Consider the following 22,500-nt stretch of genomic DNA (forward strand, 5'->3'; position numbering starts at 1 on the left):
AGCTCCGCTTGGACACGTCCTAGCTGTGCTGCGACAAGCAGTGATGTGAAGATGACCTTAGGTGTCATCAAGGTCACAGGACAGCGACGGAAGGCCACTGATTGGGACTTGTGAACAACAACTTTATTTTTTCACCCAGGACCTTCGCAGCGCTGTCCTTCTAGTTGTTGTAAGTAAGCAGTGAATGCATTAAGGAGTAATGCAGGATAAGTAAAAAATTTAGAGTTTATGTAACTGAATCCCTTGTAATGCTGCATTGAGCTATGGGGAAGTTAATGAAACAGGCGATGAGTACGATAATTGCATTCCATTGCAACCGTGAAAACACTGGCGACCGAGAAAATGGCGTCACAAATGTCACTCAAATTATTTATGCTTGTGCCTACGTATGTGAAGCAATAGAATTTAGTCGCCACAAGATGTTTTTCAAGGTAGCCATTTGGCGACCTCAGAATTTTAGTCAATAGGCAAATTGAAACTTTGGTCGCACTGGCGACAGTTTTAGTCGCAACTTTGAGGCCTGCCATGTATTGAGTGAGTGAGTGAGTTGAAGTGAACACAACTTGAACAGTAATTCAGTCTATTTCATCAGTGACATCATCACATATGTCATCAGGGTCAAAGTGATAATACCACATGTGTCATCAGGGTCAAAGTGACATCACATGTGTCATCAGGGTCAAAGTGATAATACCACATGTGTCATCAGGGTCAAAGTGATAATACCACATCTGTCTTCAGGGTCAAAGTGATAATACCACATCTGTCATCAGGGTCAAAGTGATAATATCACGTGTCATCAGGGTCAAAGTGATAATATCACGTGTCATCAGGGTCAAAGTGATAATACCACATCTGTCATCAGGGTCAAAGTGATAATACCACATCTGTCATCAGGGTCAAAGTGATAAAACCACATCTGTCATCAAGGTCAAAGTGATAATATCACGTGTCATCAGGGTCAAAGTGATAATATCACATCTGTCATCAAGGTCAAAGTGATAATATCACGTGTGTCATCAGGGTCAAAGTGACAATATAACATGTGTCATCAGGGTCAAGGTGATAATACCACATCTGTCTTCAGGGTCAAAGTGATAATAACACATGTGTCATCAGGGTCAAAGTGATAATACCACATCTGTCATCAGGGTCAAAGTGATAATATCACATGTGTCATCCAGGTCAAAGTGATATTATCACATCTGTCATCAAGGTCAAAGTGATAATATCACATGTGTCATCAGGGTCAAAGTGATAATATCACGTGTCATCAGGGTCAAAGTGATAATACCACATCTGTCATCAGGGTCAAAGTGATAATATCACGTGTGTCATCAGGGTCAAAGTGATAAAACCACATCTGTCATCAAGGTCAAAGTGATAATATCACATGTCATCAGGGTCAAAGTGATAATATCACATCTGTCATCAAGGTCAAAGTGATAATATCACGTGTGTCATCAGGGTCAAAGTGACAATATAACATGTGTCATCAGGGTCAAAGTGATAATACCACATCTGTCTTCAGGGTCAAAGTGACAATAACACGTGTGTCATCAGGGTCAAAGTGACAATATAACATGTGTCATCAGGGTCAAAGTGATAATACCACATCTGTCTTCAGGGTCAAAGTGACATCACATCTGTCATCAGTGTCAAAGTGATAATACCACATCTGTCATCAGGGTCAAAGTGATAATATCACGTGTCATCAGGGTCAAAGTGATAATACCACATCTGTCATCAGGGTCAAAGTGATAATATAACATGTGTCATCAGGGTCGAAGTGATAATATCACATCTGTCATCAGGGTCAAGTGAAAATACCACATCTGTCAACAACAACACACATGTCCTCAGTATGTTGAGAAACTAATCATAACAAGGCTCCAAAGGAAACTGTGCACATGATAAAATCATATGCAGTTTCTTTTGATGCCTTGAACATTTCAATGGAGACAGAGCAATGTATAGCAAGTTTAAGGCCTTTCTTGTAACTCCATCAGATAGAACAAATTCCAAAATCAATATTGATGTCACATCAGCGACATCCAATGAATTCAGTGACAGGCTGTCTTTAGAGGTTTGGCCATGTCTCAAGAACCACATATTAATGTACCTCCTTAATTGCGACGGGCAGAGGGACTGGAGTCTGCCAGGCCATACCACTCGTCTCGCTGGCCCCGGGTCCGAGAGAGAGGAGACGGTCCTCCATCTCTTGCGTTGCAGGCTGCAGATGCTGAAACACACATTGCAATGAGTGAGTGAGTGAGTGAGTGAGTGAGTGAATGAGTGAATCAAAAGTTTAAAATTAAGGGGAGATGTGACTGCGGTCTTGAACTGGTCGGCAGATTGCACCAACTCACAGTTGTTTACAGCAACTTGGATCACATAACCCCTAATGATGCCTCAAACGAACCTCATTTGTCAGACTATGGATACATATATCATAATTGAAATGGCATACTTTAACACTTGTAATAAGCGGTACTTCTTATTGAATTATTCTATGTCAAAATATTTATTTCACGTTTGAAAAAGCAAGACCAACAGAAGGAATCATGTCGCAAACGCTGATTGGTTAATTTCAAACTGTATACACAAGAAAAGCAGCAAATAATGTAACAAGAAATAGAATATATTTTTCCTGGTACATGTATAGCATAGATTAATTTCTAATGATCGTTATGTACAACTTCTATTAGGTTATCATATTGCGTATGTTGTCACAGAATTATGGTAGAATGTATGTATAGCTGATTGTATTTTCTGGCCTATTTAACAGGACCATGACACACCATAACCTTAATCTCAGATAACTGTTGTAAGGAGTGAGAGAGTGAGTATGCTTTTACGCCACTTTTAGCAATATTCCATCAATATCACAGTGGGGGACTGCTGTCAGGAATTAGCATCATACATCTATCTTTGTGGAATGAATTATACGAGGAACATATGCTAATAAATGTACTATTTATAAATTTTTTGTGACTATAATAATTTACATGAGCGACAATGTCTTTCTGCATACAAATGACCTTTCTACCATGAATTTGGAAATTACTCTACTCCAATGATGCTTATTTGTCAATCAGAGGTTATCAAGTCACAATAAACCTTCTCTGACTGAAACAGCCAATTTGACTGCTGCATCAACGTGGAAGCTAATAAAGCATCTTTGTCTGTCCGTCATTGTCTGTAGGCATTTTAAATAATTATATCTACAATCAAAGGCTACAAAATGCGAAGTTGTGGTTACTGCTGTTGCGGCCATAAAATTTCAGAGTCCTGTGATGGGATTTGAACCACTGGCCACATGACCAAAGAGGTTAACCCCTTCAGCAAGCTGACATGGTAAGGATGTCATCTGTGGGATGACTCCACGCCCTGCTACATACTCCCTCATCAGCGGAAGGCACGTCCTGGGCCGCATAGTAGGGTACTGAGGCTCATTTTGCTCAAATTTAATATGAACGTGCTCAGCCCCACGTTTGGCACCAATGTACCGGCCATTAAATGTCTGAGTCACGTGATGGGATTCGAACCACGGACCTGATCAGAGGTCGGACGCCTTGTCCACATGACCAAAGAGGTTAACCCCGTCAGCAAGCTGGGTAAGGAAGTCATCTGCGGGATGACTCCACACCCTGCTGCACTACAATATTCCAAGGATGCGTGACAATACGTTTTTTGTCCAGAAAACACGATAGATATCTACAAAAAGAATGAATTTTGAGTTTTGGGGTCAACAGAAAGTTTGGAATTTGGCACTTTTCTATATAAGACGGTGACATAATATATTTGGCAACACAATGAGGGATGTGACGTGCGATGCAGAATGAAACCCTTGCAAAGCTTGCTTAATTTTCTTTCTGGTTCCCACCTCATGTTAGCTAATGAAGCTGCCATGCTTCAAGCTTTCAGTGCTTGTCATATGTTAGAGTGAAGTATTAAGGTGTAAACAAACTGTTTTAGCATATACAGCACCATATTTAGTTTAAAGGCTGTTGTTGGTGATTTTGTATTTCAGACTGACAACCTACTCAAAACACTCGACTTAACCCATGCTGTTTCAGTCAATATACTTGCTAACACCAAAGAGTTAGCGTTTTATTTAGTCATGGTAGAAGGGATATAAACATATTGTGTTATTGAATGAAACATTGAATACACAGTATGTTTATCTCCTAACTAAACCGATTTATGATCGTGCGGTGCCCCACTAGTACACAGATTATGAAATCACTTTAACATTGATGGGTTTAATTAATGATATTATGTGATGATAGATCAGCAAGAGCTTATACACACTTGACCACGCTGATGACCCCAGCATCCCTGTTGCAAAGCTCATGGGGCATTGTATTGTCTGTGTATCTTGCAACAAAATTTGACAAATAATGTCATAAGGTATTATGATGTGTTTGTAAACATCTGTTTCTTCAACAACCAATTGATACTTAAACTAGCTCAAAATCAATCACTGTCACATTTCTAAACAGTGTTTAAGCTGCAGCATAAGGTGACAGGTATAACAAACCTGGTCAATAAAAATATGAAATTTGATATAAAACATCACCAGACACAATGATTTACCATTAAAAATTATATTTCCTGCTCTCATAGACATTGCTTTATATGCAAAGACTAAAATTATCATGTGTATTGCCTCGTAAACTAAGTTGGAAACAGCTATCAGCTGTACATACGTGTTCTCCCAATCTACCGGAGATTCAGTTAAAAAGTACCCAGTGACACAACTTCATAGAATTTTGATGCGATGGTCGAAAGAAATTGTATCTGAAATTATTGTTTTATGAGGAATAATATATTTAAATATTGTTACTTTAATTGCAGCTTTATATTTTTAGAATTATAAGAACCATAAGCATTGCAGTTTGGTACAGATGATTGCTATTGCAGGATATTTTTACGCATGGAACAATTTGACCAGTCACCGTAGGGACTTCCCATGCTGCATGTATTTCGATTGCGAAAACATTATGTTGACATATAATAGTCTAAATGCCATAAATATGGTTTTTGACATGTCAAAGTATGGCATTTATAATATATGTATCCATTCTCTGGCAACTAAAGTTTGTTTTAAGGCGTAATCTGACCGTGGTTGCAGTAAAAATAACAGTTAGTTGTGCGATCTACTGATCACTTCACATACGATTTCGCCAAAATAAATGTAAACAATATTGAATGAAATTGGGGACTCGAGGCTTCTTGGCCGATGTACCGGCCTATGGTGTTGAAAGAGTTTAGATAACCGAATCCCTCGTAATACTGCATGGAGCTATGGGAATGTTAATGAAACAGATGATGAGTATGGTATATGCGTTCCATTGCAACTGTGAAAACACTATCAAGAAAATGGCGTCGCAAATGTCAATCAAATTATTTATGTTTGTGTCTGCGTATGTGAAGCAATGGAATTTAGTTGCCGCAACATATTTTTATTTTTGGCGACCTCTGAATTTTAGTCAGTAGACAAAATGAAATTTAGGTCGCATTGGCACCAGTTTTAGTTGCAACTTTGAGGCCTGTCTCGTGACTTTAGTCTACGGACACTTACACATGATCCCGATGCCATTTGGCACACTCCCCCGATTCCGTAATGTACAAGATACCGAGTGGTGAGAAATGAGCGGATATGGCGCGAACTGAAAACGGCTCCAGGCGTCAGATGTCGAACTCGTGGATACACATGAATGACATGGTATATAACAATTTGTCGGGTGATTTCTGTGACAGAAGAGTAGGGCAGGGAACACTGTAAGGATAATGTGGATAATAGTAAGGAACTGGGGAGGCATGAGCATGGCTAGTGATGACAAAAGGAGGAATTTGGCTTTTGAATCAGTACTGAATAGGCCTAAATGTAGCGGGTGAAAGTGGCTTGTGTAAATGTTCAAGGACAGTTTCCTGGAGCCAAAATATTTGACACTAAAACTTTTCATCCCTTTTTGCTCGACGTTTTCATGTGAAGAATATTAGGAGCTGCTATATAGAATCTATAACAACCACTAAATGGGTACCTAACCCTAATAATCGTAAACAGGTGATTGATTGTGAAAGGGATCCAAATCCAAGGGCTAAGGATAGAGTTCGGGTAATCTAATAGAATGTGTGTATCATCAGAAAGAAATGCGAACATTAGCAGATTAGTGACATGTAGTGTAACCACTAAGCTATAGTGAGTTTTTGTCATTAAACAATATATTACATGACTAACCATGGGTTCAGATAGTCCTGTGGGTACCCAGGTTCTCCACAGGATCCACCTGACCTGAGTGTCCCGAGTTACCCGTCCCAGCCCTACTGGGGACATATTCTACCTCAGGTCCACATGGGGGCATTGGGTTTGGACACAGAGCTGGACTGACTGCTTAATGGTTTTATGATATATCAGTGTGTCAGTGCGGCAACAGTGACTAGTACCAGCTGGTGAAGCCCCGGGTGGGATGGTGATCCTTCTTTTCACAGAGGATGTGTTCATGTGTGTGTGATAACAGAAGCACGTTTCCGTGTGAGTGCACCCAACTTTCAAACACTGCAGTCGCAATGTCATACTAGATGCATATTACAACCCAACTAGGATGCAATAGACGTCGTTGTTTACTACCGTATGAATTCTAAAAGTGGACTCAACAGTATTTGGGCCCAGTATTTTTGTGGATTTACGTCAACGTGATTTGGGTGGGTGCGCCGTATTCAATCTTGCCATTTTCTAACTGTGATCAATTCGCCTGATGCAGAAACAGTTTATTAGTGATCATAAACACAAACATTACCCGCGGATGAAACAAGTTACAATTAAAGACGGGTAAAAAGACTTACTTGGGACAAAATATTTTATGTTGTTTTCTTCTGTTCTTTCGATAAACTGACAGCCATCTTTGCAACGCATGGAATATTTCGAATGCTGTTCATTGGTCAATTTTCGATATCATTTTTACACGGCAAACTATTTTTGGCTCAATGGATAATCACTTGTGAATTATATTTGGGTATATTTGTTATGAATCAACTGTTACTAGTTATTTAAACAATAATTTCAGTTTAATAGCTCAAAACATTAGTCCCGCACTTTCAATCCAAATCTATATCATACACAACTTATTATAAGAAAAAATCATGAAACATCTCATTTAATCAGATTTTGTTTAATCTCAGTCATAACAATTATATAAATATTCAAATTTTGTAAATAATATTTTCAAATAATTTCAAATAAGTCTAAAGATATTTTTTTATTTATATTCTCACCTCACACGCGTATAAAGAAAGCAGCTTTATAGCTACTAGTATGTCCGCGTGTTGGGTACTGTTGTTGGCAAACATGTCGAGAACAGTGTTTGTAACAGTTGGAACAACAACCTTTCATGCACTCACAAAGACAACATCATCGAGGCGCCTTTGCAAGGTTGGTCAAATTACAAAACGAGGCCAAATAAGCTTTGTTCATGGGCAATGGCAATGAAAAGTTCCCTGATTAATTATGTTTGCAAATTCGTCTCCAAAATTTGGTTGCATTTCTGGACTTAATCTTTGGCAAGACTGCAGGATACCGGACTAGGACTGGGTCGTGTCCAAATTTATTATCTGGGTACCTAACCCCCCTATTACCCACCCTTCCCGCTGTAGGTCTCAATAGTTGGGTACAAAATGTCCGATTGGAAACTGCATAACCCGAGCTCCGACACGTTTAAAACGGTTTGATCATGCATATGCGGAAGTATGCTGTAGCTTATTCTTAACTCCAACAAGTAAAAGTCACAAACATTGTGTGCACAGTTACAAGGAAATCCGATCACTAGCGACTTGTTGTGTAAGCATGGGTTTTATTGTTTTTGTCATTAAACAACATATCATGTGACTAACCACAGGTCTGGGAAATCTTGTTGGAACCCGGTTCCAACTCAGAACGCACGCATATACCCACTACGAGTTACGCGTCCCAGCCCTCTACCGGTCAAAGCTAATACCTAATACCAATTTGAGGGTAATTCCATGGCAAGACTGCAATGTTTTTAACACAGCTATGTAGCGGCAGGCTGCAGTTTACTTGTCTGCCAGCTCACTCTCCGCTCAGTCACTGACCACTATTGTCAATGTTGTCTTCATGATCCTTTAGCCCTAGGCAGGGGTCGACACCAGTGGTCAAATCTAAGTACAGTCAAGTCTCGTTAATCCGACGTTGTTGGTTGCACATGATTGTGTGGGATTAACGAGTATGTCGGATTTACGAAATTAAGTGATTTGTGATCGAAAATCGGACGTCTTCACGATAGATAATAACCGTGTGTACCTTGTAATAAAATCATTAAAAACAGAATGTTTATATTGTTATGTTGTTTATTCATTCATTCAGATGGCAGATGACCAAGGAGTACGTCGACCACTGTGTCGGATTAACGAGACTGATTAATGAGGGATTTCGGTAATTCGTTGCAAATTAGGTGTGTCAGAGTCGGAGTGCGAATGTCGGATTAACGGGACTAAATAGCACTGAATCAATCTTTTCCCATCATTTGTGTCGGATAAAGCCGAGTGTCGGATTAACGAGACTTGACTGTAGTCTGCAGCTTATCTTGAACTAGTAGTTTATGTAAAACAACTAGATTTCAGGGGAAAACAACTTGTCTCCCTTGATTTTCACTACTCTCTGACTGACAAAGGAATGAACTTGTCTAAGGCTGCTTGGGTCATTTTTACTCTCCTTAGTGTTAACACAATTTTACAGGAACTCATCAGTGTTCTTACTGAAGAGTAGAACAATCTTCCTTGGCAACGTCCAGACACTTAGTGGGAGCACGAGACAGCGGTGCCAGGCTGTGATCGCATCACATGGTTCACATACATGCTACTGAGAGCTGTTTTATGGACAATGAGTTTGTTTTGTGATTTGTTTTACATTTTTTCGTTTTAGTTTTGGTCAGATACTGTCATTTTAACAGGTGATCTGTCTGATAAATGGTCACATGTTGTTTGTTGGCATTGTGTGGCACATGACAACGAAACGTTTGTTCACTGATCATGTCTTCATGCAATATTGTCCTGGCCTATTTCAACAAATGCATGCAATTTCACAAAGTGCTGATCCTAAGCAAACTCTGAGTAGTATATATGCCAAACTTTAATGTGACAGGCACTGAATATGTATACTTTAGCCAGCATGAAGTGAGCACGCCTTGTAATGTCATGAATAATGATTCCCGTCCACATAATACCAAAAGATGTACTTTTCCCCCCTTGTGCTTGGCATTACAGAGCTTCAGATGAGCAGCGTATTTGCGTGAATTACCCCCCCCAAAAAAAAAATGAACTTGTGTCCAGGAACAGAAAACTCCAATGTATAAAAATACCCATTGAAACTCTTTCAGCATGGGTTAAAAGGAGCTAATATCCGATACACAACTATGAGCTGATTTACTTTCCGAGTCAAGCCTATATATTTAGAACAGTAATATACATCTAACACATTATGTCATTTTTTTTAGATCTTAAAATGTTCACTAATTTGGAGAAAAACCCAATGGAGTGATGAAAAGATGTGTGAAAAAATATTGGTTATCCAATGAAAAATATAATAACCCAATTAAAATCGAAACCCTAGAGTAAAAACTCAATTGCTCAAAAAGTTATCTGGAGCTCTGCATTATTGTAAATATAACTGAAACACTGTTCAAAATGGCATAAAAAATTCACTCACTCACTCACTCACTCACTCTGATTTTCAGATATTCAAGACACTTGGTTACAACAAGCTGACATTGCAGACTGGAAGAATAGATTTTGATATCGAAGACAGCAAAGTAGATGATTTTACAGTGGAACATTTCGACTACAAAAACTCCATTGCTGAGGACATTCAAGGAGCTTCCCTTGTCATAAGTCATGCAGGTATGGATTATGATCCCCCCACCGGGATAGAAGGGGGATATAGGAATGGGTGCTATCCATCTGTACGTCCGTCTGTCCATCAGATGTTTTTCTGGAGACAAACTCAAGAACCATGAGATATACCATATTTTCTTGAGTATAGTGCACACACAAATATAATGTGCAGACCCCTCTAGCAGATTCAGTATTTTGGGGAAAAAAATATTTGAAAATATGCGCAGAAAAAAATTACACCGCAATGGACGGCTGATGACAATCTTGGTCAGTACAAAGTTGAAATTAGAGATAAAAAAATCCCCAGACATGTTGATTTACTGTTTGAATTGTATTTTTTGTTCTGCTAGGGATTGTTTTACATCCAGTGATTAAGATTACCTTGTGTATTTTTTCGTAAACTAAGCCAGAAACAGCAATCAGCTGTACACACATTTTCTTGGAATCTACTGGTGATTCGGTCAAGATACACCCAATGATATAACTTTACAGAATTTTAATGCATGGTATTAGCAAAAATTGTATCTGAAACTATTTTTTTTTATCAGGAATAATATATTCCAATATCTTCTTATTGTAGTTGCAGCTTTCACTAAATACATTTGAAATAATAATAACCCTAAGCGATACAGCTGATCGCTATTGCCGGTTATTATTTTTTACACGGAACCACCTTGACCAGTCACCGTCGAGGCTTCCGCGCACGTGATCGTGAGAACTACGTGTTGTCATAGAATCTTCAAACTATAACAAATATGACTTTCAACGAGTTAAAGTATGGCATTTATTATATATGTAGCCATTCTCTGTCAACTAAAGTTTATTTCAAGGCATCAGTAGCGGTAATCTGACCATGGTTGCTGTTAATAACAGTAAGTTGTGTGATTTTCCGATCGTTTCACACACGATTTCGCCGAAATTAATTAAAACAATATTTTAAGGAATTTTTAATAAAATTTATGAAATAATTTACAAACATATATCTAGATACACAAAGAACACTTTTTATAACCAGACAGTGTAATTACATGATTAATTTGAGTACTTCAGTATGGATTTGTTGACATGGTATTTCCGGTGTTACATGCTCACGGTAATGTCCTTCCGTTGAGGGGAAAAAACATCAAAACTCATTATTGCGTGTATAATGCACATCCCCTTCTACTAAGCTGTTTTTTTGGGGGGGAAAAAAGTGCACACTATACTAAAGAAAATATGGTATCTCAACCAAACTTGGCATAGCTGTAGTGGTAAACTGACAAAGGAACTTGGACAAGGTCCATGGTGAATTAATGTGAAAACACAATTTACAAGTGGCACCCAAACCAGCATACTTCATTGCAGTTTAGGGTAGTAACATGAAAAAGCCCTGAAACTTGATGATTTCTTTAACATGCAGAAAAAGACTCAACTCATTCTCACTGTCTTGGAGCTACACTGGACCTGTTGTTTACTGTCAGGCCAGTGCTGTAGCATTCCAGACTCCAGTCTACTACTCAGATCATCAGATGATCGGTGCTGTACTTCTCAGTACACCTCATGGTGACCCCTGCTCTCATTGACTCTAAGTAAGAACCCCCTTACTACCACAACTCATTACAAATACAGTTACGTATTCTGACATGAACTCCAGATGGCAAAACAACACCAGTAATAACTATTTTAGTGTTTGCAATTAAGCCATTTACAAAAAGGTTCAGTGGGCATAGTTGACAGGGGCTAATGCCTTCCACACAACCGGACATGTAATATTGGCTGGGGATACGAGTATGTAATGCTTGTTTTTATAGGAAGGGGTGGGTGCTGTTATGATGCGGTGCCGTTTTAGATCAAATAAACCTTTGCCCATTGGAAGTCTGTGGTTGCCATTTTATCAGTGAATGAAGCACTTTTCTTGTGTCCCCTGTCATGTCATTGCTGGAATATTACTAAAAGTGGCATAAAACCATACTTACTCACTTATATTTGTGGGGCAGGTGCGGGGAGTGTCCTGGACGTCCTGGGGGCAGGGAAGCCTCTGCTTGTGGTCATCAATGAGGAGTTGCAGGGAAACCACCAGATAGAGCTGGCACATCAGCTGGCCATGGACGGACACCTGTACTATTGCACCTGCGGGTGAGTTGTCTGTTCCGTTACACCTGCAGGTGAGTTGTCCGTTTTGTCACACCTGCAGGTGAGTTGTATGTTCCGTTACACCAGCAGGTGAGTTGTTTGTTGTTACAGCTGCAGGTGAATTGTCTGTTCAGTTGCACCTGCAGGTGGGTTGTCTGTTCTATTACACCTGCAGGTGAGTTGTCTGTTCCGTTACACCTGCAGGTGAGTTGTTTGTTGTTACACCTGCAGGTGAGTTGTTTGTTGTTACAGCTGCAGGTGAATTGTCTGTTCAGTTGCACCTGCAGGTGGGTTGTCTGTTCTATTACACCTGCAGGTGAGTTGTCTGTTCCGTTACACCTGCAGGTGAGTTGTCTGTTCCATTACACCTGCAGGTGAGTTGTTTGTTGTTACAGCTGCAGGTGAATTGTCTGTTCAGTTGCACCTGCAGGTGGGTTGTCTGTTCTATTACACCTGCAGGTGAGTTGTCTGTTCCGTTACACCTGCAGGTGAGTTGTTTGTTGTTACACCTGCAGGTGAGTTGTTTGTTGTTACACCTGCAGGTGAATTGTCTGTTCCGTCACACCTGCAGGTGAGTTGTCTGTTTCGTCACACCTTCAGGTGAGTTGTCTGTTTCGTCACACCTGCAGGTGAGTTGTCTGTTCTGTCACACCTGCAGGTGAATTGTCTGTTCCATTACACCTGCAGGTGAGTTGTCTGTTCCATTACACCTGCAGGTGAGTTGTTTGTTGTTACACCTGCAGGTGAATTGTCTGTTCAGTTGCACCTGCAGGTGGGTTGTCTGTTCCATTACACCTGCAGGTGAGTTGTCTGTTCCGTTACACCTGCAGGTGAGTTGTCTGTTCCGTTACACCTGCAGGTGAGTTGTCTGTTCCATTACACCTGCAGGTGAGTTGTCTGTTCCATTACACCTGCAGGTGAATTGTCTGTTCAGTTGCACCTGCAGGTGGGTTGTCTGTTCCATTACACCTGCAGGTGAGTTGTCTGTTCCGTTACACCTGCAGGTGAGTTGTCTGTTCCGTTACACCTGCGGGTGAGTTGTCTGTTCCGTTACACCTGCAGGTGAGTTGTCTGTTCCGTCACACCATATATGTACATTGACTGCAACAAACTTAATTCTTCCAAATGAATATTCGTTCCATTGCATCACCTATTTGAGATATAACATCATTCATTTCTTCATTCTCTTCCACTGCATCATCCATTTCCAATCTTGCATGATATCATCCATGTCATCAATGTCTGACTAATCCAACTCGTCACAGTTGAATAACGCAACTAAAATTGTTTGGCCAATGCTTCTGAGCAATACAGCAATCGAAGCCAGCTTAAAACTTGTTAGACCCGTAAAGATCCGGTGTAGAATAGGTCATCAGTAACCCATGCTTGCTGTAAAAGGTGATTATGCTTATCATAAGAGGTGACTAACGGGATCGGATGGTCAGGCTAGCTGACTTGGTTGATGCATGTCATCGATCCCAATTGCGTGGATTCATGCTCATGATATTAATCACTGAATTGTCTGGTCCAAACTCGTTTATTTACAGACCGCCGCCATATAGCTGGAACATTGCTGAGTGTGGTTAATCAACAAACCCACCAACCAATCAAACTTGTTAACCCACCAAAACTAGAGATTCGTCAAGGATCAGCTGGGTCTTTGATTCTACCGATGTGGGGTATCGAACCCGGGTCTTCGGTGTGACGAGCAAACACTTTAACCACTAGGCTACCCGACATAGACATACTGAGGGGCTACGTTAGCTAATCACACAGTGTCAATAAACTCATGTTTTTTTATATATTTTGTTCTGTATTTGCTGTACACAAGCAACTAAAATTATTTGAGTCATTAGGATTTAGGCTATAAAAAATAATAGTCTTGGTTGTCAGGGACCACCGGCATCATCATAAAGTCTGTCGCATGTTTCATTTATAAATCCATTTTCAAAATAATAAAATAATCCTAATACTTAAAAACAGTGCGATCCTGTACTGCACACAGTTACTTCCCTTTACATGCGCACTGCTGCATCTTGTGTTATGGTCCACGTGGCAATAGGAGTTTGTAGGCTTGTTTTGCTTCCCCAGGTTGATGGTACACAACTGGTTTTTTTGTAACATACTAGTTTCAACAAGCAAAGAAGGAAAACAATGCCCGCCTGCACTATATTTTCAAAAGTCATTGCCAGAGAACCAATTCTTTCATTTTGCTAAGCCTTATTGTGAGTATTTTATGTTATGTTTATAAAGAGTTCTGTATAACTTTAATTCTTTGCTTCAGCTCATTGTGTGAGAAACTACAATCCTGTGACTTCTCCAAGTTGAAACCACTCCCCCCTGGTAAACCTGAAAACTTTGCAACATTTCTGGATTCAGCTTTGGGATTTTCATGACAATAATTAAACTGTATTTATTTCATCCCTGGGTTGTTGTTTTTTCCTTGAAACAGCAGACAAGAGCTTACTTGATATCACCCGGGTAGTCCAAGCTATTGCTTGTTGTGAGAGGCTACTAAATGGTGAGGATTCGCGTTAGAATTGGTCCCCTGCTTCCTATGCGGGTCTTAAGAGGCGACTTCAGGGAGCAGAGACTTGCATGCACGCACGCATGCACGCACGCACGCACACACACACACACACCTCATATCTCATAATAGTTGTATCGTTTCGTTGAGAGGCACTAAATTTCATTTGACTGTCAGGTTTGGTGACTTGATTGATGGCAGGTCATTGTACCCCGCGTCATATGGCAGTACTCATTACATCACCCCTTGGTTTCCTTGTCAAGACATAATACTGGCGTGAAGATTCCGGGTTAGAATTGGTCTTCAGCAACCCATGCTTGTTGTAAGATGCGACTAACGGGATGGGGTGGTCAGACTTGCTGACTTGGTCGATGCATGTCATCGATCCCAATTGCATGGATCGATGCTCATGGTATTAATCACTGGATTGTCTGGTCCAGACTCGATTATTTACATTATTTATTTGATATCAAAAGACACTCGGTTGAGATTCTCTATCTACAAACTGAAAAAGTTGGAAGAATGTTGTTGGATGCTAACACCCTCATGTGTTTTGATATCAAATATATCAACACTCGATTAAAGTGGAAAAACTTGAGGCTGAGATTCTACATGTCCACTGCTTTGATTCTGTTTGGTGTTTAACGCCGCACTCAGCAAAATTCCAGCTACATGACGGTGATCCAGTGCTTTGAAACACATTTCCTTCTTTGGACAAGGCGTTTGATGTTTCCTCTGCTTTGACTCTTCAGATTCCGACCAAAATAAGCTGGGTCTGCATCAATGCGACGTAAATGTTCATGACAGATGCGATAAACGTGAAGTGTTCTGACCAGGAGCCTGAACCCCCAACGTGCTGAAACTCTTGTCATGCCCAGTTCATTTCTCACAATTCGTTTTTCACAATTCTCCCATGATAGATCACTACTGCATTGGCTGTGACTTGTGTTGAGGCTTTGATTGTCCACATCAATTGTATTTTTCAATATTTCCTTAGCGGTGGAAGTTGAAGGTCACCTTGATGTTGGATCATCTTTAAGGTCCTCTCTTCCCCTCTTGAAGTCCACAGCCTACCACTCAACAGTGGCAAAGAAAGGGCAAACAACCCCTAATTTGATTTGGATCATTAAACCAACAATTTAATTGAAATATTATTTATTTCAATACAGTACAACAATGGGCATATAAAGTGAACAATGTTAAAAGCTTTATTTTTGTAACAAAATATGATACACTTTATAATGATCACATGAACAACCTTTATAAGATGAGTATGAACTAATTGTATGTACTATAATATTGATGCAGACTGTCAAGATAAGTTTCGGTATACAGTATATCATCTTCCCGAGGCAAGTGAGTTAACTGACTATAAAAGTCCAGTTTCCACCCTTGCCGAACTAGGCTGGTATTATGGAGTTACATTTTGGCTGGACTAAGGAGTCTATGCATAGTCCAATCAAAATCGCGCACTGAAATCGAAATCCGGTTTGTAAAGTGTCATGCAGATTTCGGTCGACTGCAGGATTTGCAAAGCATGTTCACCGCTAACTCATTGTCAACAGATATTTTCTAAATCTTTTCATGCTTTTAATCAAGGTGCTCACGTGATTTGATGCACTTCGTGATGTAAGACTCGTTTTATCACAATATAGATCTTGATTATCGATCAGATCGTCTTGACTGGGCGCCACCGTTTTGTTTGAAGCAAATGCAAGTGATACGAGAGGTTTAATCTGATTGGTCAATTGGAGAGGCATAGAAAGGACATAACTCGTAATAGCCACTCGTGGCACTACGATCGAGCCCAGGAATTCCTGCCTAGTTCGGCAAGGGTGGAAACTGGACTTTTAAAGTCAGTTAACTCTCTTGCCTCGGAGAGATGACAGTATATAGGTAATATAGGCTCGCTAAATACAATGTTAATTCCTAATGCAGGATATTTACCATCCCCAAACACACAAGCGTGATAACCTCTTTATCATATAATGTCATTCTTTATTCTGTGCTTTGAAATCGTTTTCCCTCTCTCACAAACATTACCTCATAACTCACCCAATCAAACATTTGAATAATGTGGCATTGCATATGATATGTTTTATATCGGCAAAGTTTCCGATACTAAACTGCCGGGCGGAGGAAAGGATACACTCGGATATTGGATATAACCAAGAAATTACTAACGTTACTGAAACGACCCATGACGATCCGGGGTAGAAAAGGTCTTCAGCAACCCGTGCTTGCCGTAACAGGCGACTAACGGGATCGGGTGGTCAGGCTCGCTGACTTGGTTGATGCACGTCATCGATTCCAACTGCGTGGATCGATACTCATGATGTCAATCAGTGGATTGTCTGGTCCAGACTGGTCGAGTATTTGCAGACCGTAGTCGTATTGCAGAATATTACTGAGTGCACACTAAACAACAAACAAACAAAACAAACATTGTCAGATGATGATTATGCAGGTCCACTCACCAGCCAGGTGTATTTCCACAGATTGTTTGTTTATATTTTAGTCACCATCAAACATGGGTGTATAATTTCTTTGCCAGGCAGTTTAATTATACATTGACTGAAGATCAAGTTGTATTTTCGGAATGAATCTTGTAAAAATTATATCGTAGACAGGTTCTAATGTCATGTACGTGTCTCTTACATTTCTCAAAGTTACTTCCATCTCTTGGGCAAGTTATAAACAGACACCTAGGTCTTCTACATGAGTGACGACTGTGTCCAATTTGATTGCGTAGATGGTCTCAGGTTGAATGTGACGCCACAGTGTGTTAGCGTACATTAATACAGGTTGCCTGGGTCACACTGGTACAGCGATAACTGAAACAGCACACATTTATTTTAGGGAACTTCGGTTATGGCTCAGACAAACACCCGGAACACAAGCATCGTTTACTTTATATTCCCATATAAATTTGACAGTTATTAAATGATGTCACAACATGACATAGTCATTATGAAATACAGAAATTGAATGTTTCCAGCCCAAGTATGACTTTAGCAATGTGTTTACATTCTAATCCTATTCCAACACAACCTTTCAAACATTGCACACTGGACCAGGGCAAAGCAGTTCATAAAAATCAAATCCAATTAAAAAAATCGACATCTGAACATTGTCCTGGAATGTATGCCCAATAAGTATTCATTTCCAAATTGGGAAATACAGTTTTTCGTGTAGTGTCAAATAAAACGGCTTTATTATTGACCAATACGCCACACATGAAATACGTTATTTCCTTCATTGTTGCATAGAGAGGATATATTCCTAATATACCACACATGAAATATATACCTGATCAAGCTGCCCAATGAAGTTGTTGGTCGCATCGTTCTTGGAGTCTGTTCCGAATGTCACTCCACACTGCATAATGGTTGATTGTGGCGCTGAAATAACAAACTTTTCTTTATGTTTTATGTCATCTTTCTTTATTCCAGTCTTGCATCATAATTTTATCAGATAACTATGCCAGAGCTTTTGTCCGATGTTGGTGATGTTAAGATATAAGTACTATTGGCACAAGCTCTCAGTGACCCATGCTTGTGATCGGGTGGTCAGGCTCGCTGACTTGGTTGATGCATGTCATCACAGCCCAATAATGTAGATAGATGCTCACGCTGTCAATCACTGGATCGTCTGGCCCAGACTCGATTATTTACAGATCGACGTTATATAGATGTTATATTGCTGCGTGCGGCGAAAAACTGGATACAAACAAAACAAATCTCTCAATGATAATCGACTGAAGTCGACAATGTATGCCTCATTTGACACGTTTCCCCTATTGTCAGAAGTATGTCCAGTCTTTTCGTGCCACACACTGTTATCTCCCAGGGTACCGTCAGTCCTCACCCCTCGTGGATCACCACATTAAAGTATTTATACAACCCTACACGTCTATCCTTCCTCGCATATTTTCTCATACGATTGTAAGTCAAATCCTTTTCACGACAGGGGGGAACCCGTGAAGATCCGGGGTAGAATAGGTCTTCAGCCACCCATGCTTGCCGTAAAAGGCGACTATGCTTGTCGTAACTAACGGGATCGGGTGGTCAGGCTCGCTGACTTGGTTGATACATGTCATCGATACCAGTTGCGTGGATAGATGCTCATGATGTCAATCACTGGATTGTCTGGTCCAGACCGACGTTGTAGCTGGAATACTGCTGAGTGCGGCGTAAAACAACAAACAAACACGAGAGGTTGGTACGGGTGGTCCAATGGTCTCAGGCGCCGCAAATTGCTGTGCAGCGTTGCCTCCCTTGGGTACACCAGAAATCTAGGATTCGAAACCCACTTCCCCCTGATTATATTGCTGGGTTTGTCAGCACTATACCCGTGCTCTTGGGTTTCAATAAAGTGGTAAACGTCTGATCACTGCATCACTTCGGGCTCACTCCAACATTAAGCGGACACGCCGAGATATAATTTGAATGCTGTTAAAAACGGAGTTAATCCCAACTCATCCCCTCACTTTTCACGAGAACGTAATTCCAATCCCATTGTTCCTCCCACATTAAGCTGACACGCCGCGATATAACTGGAATACTGTTAAAAGCGGCGTTAAACCCAACTCACTGCCTCACTCACTCCAATCCCATTTATGTGATTAGCTATTGGCTACTTACCGTGAACCTTGGCAGCATACTTCAGCGTGTCGCTCTCCACTACAGCCAACATGTCATATCCCGCGTAAGATAACGTCACCGTCTTCCAATCGCCACGGGAGAAGCCCTACAGTAGAGAGTCAGTACTAGCATTCACCCTCATGAAACCATTTAGACATTTAAGTGGTCCAAAGCGAGGAAAACCAATTTGATTTACAACGCTACTTGGTCCCACGGACCAATCAGAATGCGAGTTACAAAACAGCGTCAATGTTCCGTTGACCATATTAACGATGACGATATCAATAACATGGCGGCCAGTCCCAATGATTACGACAGATTGTGAGAAATTCAACATTAAAAAAATGACTGACACGCAAAAGAAAGCCCTGAAAAATGCTTTTAATTGAAAGGATATGTTCTTGTCCATTATAACTGGCGGTGGCAAGTCCCCCCTTACCAATTCCAATTTTACTATCTCGACGTTTGATTGCTCGGTAAAGTGTTTGTTTGTTTGTTTCTTTCTTTCTTTGTTGTTTAGCGCCGCACTCAGCAATATTCCAGCCATATGACGGCGGTCTGTAAATAATCGAGTCTGGACCAGACAATCCAGTGACTGACACCATGTGTATCGATCTACGCAATTGGGATGCGATGACATGCATGAACCAAGTCAGCGAGCCTGACCACTCGAACCCGTTAGTCGCCTCTTACGACAATCACAGTCGCCTTTTACGGCAAGCATAGGTCGCTGAAGACCTTTTCTGCCCCGGATCTTGACGGGTCTAAAATGTGAATGAAAAACAAGGGCGTGGGAGTGGATCCTGGGGTCAGTGTAGGTTTACCGAAATGCGAGTCCTGGAGACATTGAGGGTGGATGAAACATTGAACATATATAGTTTTGAATGACCTACCGCCATGGACACCGGTAACGTGACTGCCCAGTTATACCAAGACGTCAGTTCAAAGGTCATGGTGTAACTGTCCACAGCAATGACCAGGCTGCTTCCATTCTTACAGTCACTTGTGCTGACCAGCACTCGACGTCCGAACACAGCGCCAGATTCACGATACCGGAAGCGGATGATCAAAGGGTCAGCGCTTGTTGCAGTTGGCATGGTGACCGTGGCTACAAGCCGACTGCTGCCGTTGAAGTTGGCGATTCCGTTGGAAACCTCGACATTAGAGAGTTCAAGCCATGATGCTAGGGCTGACGTTAAGCTACTTCCCGCGGTGAAGGTGACAGCGTTGGAGGCCGAACAGGCTGTCAGAAACAAATACGTTACCAGTGAACATAGTGAATACCTTGGTGATGGGGGTCATACAGACTGTCAGAAACAAAGACGTTTCTAGGGAACAGAGTGAATAGTGTGGCGACGGGGCCGTACAGACTGTCAGAAACGAAGACGTTACTAGTGACCACAGTGAATAGCTAGTGGATGGGGGCGTGTGATGCAAGAACAGCGACAAGGCGCCTTTAAGGATAATGAATGCAGCGCAGACTGGTGTCTCATTTCGAATCTCACCAATAAACAGGTGCATGCAATGTACACAGGCTATTACATCTAGCAAGGTAGCAAGAATACATATTTTAGTATTTCAATAGTTCCATATGTAGCATTACCAAATTAATACATGCATTTATAGGTAAATTATGTCCCTTTGGTCATTGTAATGTATTTTGTTGCCAACAACAGAACTGTTGATGATATCTTTACGATAGAAAGCTATGTTACATTGGTTGAGAGCACTGCAGCCACAGTTGGTGATGTCGAACTGAGTTCCGGCAGCACATGAGGTGGGTACCCAGCCGAGGATGCCGACAGACATGTTGTAAGTGGCTGGGTTGGCTCTCCAGTCGGGCCGCTTGTCGCAGAGATCTGAAACACAACAGCACAAATGACAACGCATGAACACTCATATAGACTGGAAAACAGATTAAAGGGTCGACGAAATTGGTCTGTCTCACCGTTCTCTCGCTCTCTCTCTACAGTCTGTCTCAAGTCTCTCGTTCTCACGCATTCTCTCTATCGGTCTGTCTCACCGTCTCTCGTTCTCACGCATTCTCTCTATCGGTCTGTCTCACTGTTCTCTCATTCTCTCGCTCTCTCTCTCTCTGTCTGTCTCACCATCTGTTCTCTCGCCTTCTCTCTATCGGTCTGTCTCACCATCTCTCATTATCTCCCTCTATCTATCGGTCTGTCTAACCATCTCTCGTTCTCTCGCTATCGGTCTGTCTCACCGTCTCTCATTCTCTCTCTATTGGTCTGTCTCACCATCTCTCATTCTCTCTCTATCGGTCTGTCTCACCATCTCTCGTTCTCTCTCTATTGGTCTGTCTCACCATCTCTCATTCTCTCGCTGTCTTTCTATCGGTCTGTCTCACCGTCTCTCGTTCTCTTGCTCTCTATCGGTCTGTCTCACCGTCTCTCATTCTCTCGCTCTCTATCGGTCTGTCTCACCGTCTCTCATTCTCTCGCTCTATCTCTCTATAGGTCTGCCTCACTGACACTCGTTCTCTCGCTCTCTCTCTACAGTCTGTCTCAAGTCTCTCGTTCTCACGCATTCTCTCTATCGGTCTGTCTCACCGTCTCTCGTTCTCACGCATTCTCTCTATCGGTCTGTCTCACTGTTCTCTCATTCTCTCGCTCTCTCTCTCTCTGTCTGTCTCACCATCTGTTCTCTCGCCTTCTCTCTATCGGTCTGTCTCACCATCTCTCATTATCTCCCTCTATCTATCGGTCTGTCTAACCATCTCTCGTTCTCTCGCTATCGGTTTGTCTCACCGTCTCTCATTCTCTCTCTATTGGTCTGTCTCACCATCTCTCATTCTCTCTCTATCGGTCTGTCTCACCATCTCTCGTTCTCTCTCTATTGGTCTGTCTCACCATCTCTCATTCTCTCGCTGTCTTTCTATCGGTCTGTCTCACCGTCTCTCGTTCTCTTGCTCTCTATCGGTCTGTCTCACCGTCTCTCGTTCTCTCGCTCTCTATCGGTCTGTCTCACCGTCTCTCATTCTCTCGCTCTATCTCTCTATAGGTCTGCCTCACTGACACTCGTTCTCTCGCTTTCTCTCTGTCGGTCTGTCTCACCGTCTCTCGCTTTCTCTGTCTGTCTCACCATCTCTCGCTCTCTCTCTATCAGTCTGTCTCACCGTTCTCTTGTTCTCTCAATCAGTCTGTGTCACCATCTCTCGTTCTCTCGCTTTCTCTCTATCGGTCTGTCTCACCGTCTCTCGTTCTCTCGCCTTCTCTCTATCGGTCTGTCCTGCAGTCTCATTCTCTCGCTCTCTCTATCTGTCTGTCTCACCGTCTCTCGCTCCCTCTC

General features: G+C 41.4%; 3 protein-coding genes across 3 annotated transcripts in view; 1 reads left to right on the top strand and 2 right to left on the bottom strand.

Annotated features, from left to right (window-relative positions):
• Nucleotides 1-6,916, bottom strand: part of LOC139461236 (E3 ubiquitin-protein ligase arkadia-like) — a 38,357-nt gene extending 31,441 nt beyond the window's left edge. Inside the window, exons 1-2 of the mRNA XM_071242875.1 lie at nucleotides 6,853-6,916; nucleotides 2,123-2,242 (exon numbers count right to left, since the gene is read on the bottom strand). Coding sequence (XP_071098976.1) covers nucleotides 2,123-2,218 — 96 coding nt within the window. The 5' untranslated portion in view covers nucleotides 2,219-2,242; nucleotides 6,853-6,916. The remainder of the gene's footprint in view (nucleotides 1-2,122; nucleotides 2,243-6,852) is intronic.
• A 421-nt stretch (nucleotides 6,917-7,337) lies between these two features.
• LOC139460827 (UDP-N-acetylglucosamine transferase subunit ALG13-like) lies at nucleotides 7,338-14,420 on the top strand. Its single transcript, XM_071242301.1, has 4 exons — nucleotides 7,338-7,438; nucleotides 9,756-9,918; nucleotides 11,889-12,027; nucleotides 14,309-14,420. Exons 1-4 carry the CDS (start codon nucleotides 7,355-7,357, stop codon nucleotides 14,418-14,420), a joined length of 498 nt encoding a protein of 165 aa, XP_071098402.1. The 5' UTR covers nucleotides 7,338-7,354.
• Nucleotides 14,421-15,769: 1,349 nt separating this feature from the next.
• The window catches only part of LOC139461237 (SCO-spondin-like), a 63,602-nt gene continuing 56,871 nt past the window's right edge, over nucleotides 15,770-22,500 (bottom strand). The window contains exons 38-42 of the mRNA XM_071242876.1: nucleotides 20,910-21,053; nucleotides 20,088-20,437; nucleotides 19,195-19,300; nucleotides 17,861-17,952; nucleotides 15,770-17,385 (exon numbers count right to left, since the gene is read on the bottom strand). Of these exons, the coding sequence (XP_071098977.1) occupies nucleotides 17,347-17,385; nucleotides 17,861-17,952; nucleotides 19,195-19,300; nucleotides 20,088-20,437; nucleotides 20,910-21,053 (731 nt within the window). The 3' untranslated portion in view covers nucleotides 15,770-17,346. The remainder of the gene's footprint in view (nucleotides 17,386-17,860; nucleotides 17,953-19,194; nucleotides 19,301-20,087; nucleotides 20,438-20,909; nucleotides 21,054-22,500) is intronic.

This window comes from Haliotis cracherodii, unplaced genomic scaffold, assembly GCF_022045235.1.
Source record: "Haliotis cracherodii isolate W230 unplaced genomic scaffold, xgHalCrac1.p SCAF_14, whole genome shotgun sequence".
NCBI lineage: Eukaryota > Metazoa > Mollusca > Gastropoda > Lepetellida > Haliotidae > Haliotis > Haliotis cracherodii.

Bases quoted from the DNA above. Each gene is read 5' to 3' on its own strand.
- LOC139460827 (XM_071242301.1), top strand. From the start codon at position 7,355: ATGTCGAGAACAGTGTTTGTAACAGTTGGAACAACAACCTTTCATGCA. The intron at 7,439-9,755 runs GTTGGTCAAATT...TCTGATTTTCAG, and splicing joins CATCGAGGCGCCTTTGCAAG to ATATTCAAGACACTTGGTTA. The intron at 12,028-14,308 runs GTGAGTTGTCTG...TCTTTGCTTCAG, and splicing joins CTGTACTATTGCACCTGCGG to CTCATTGTGTGAGAAACTAC.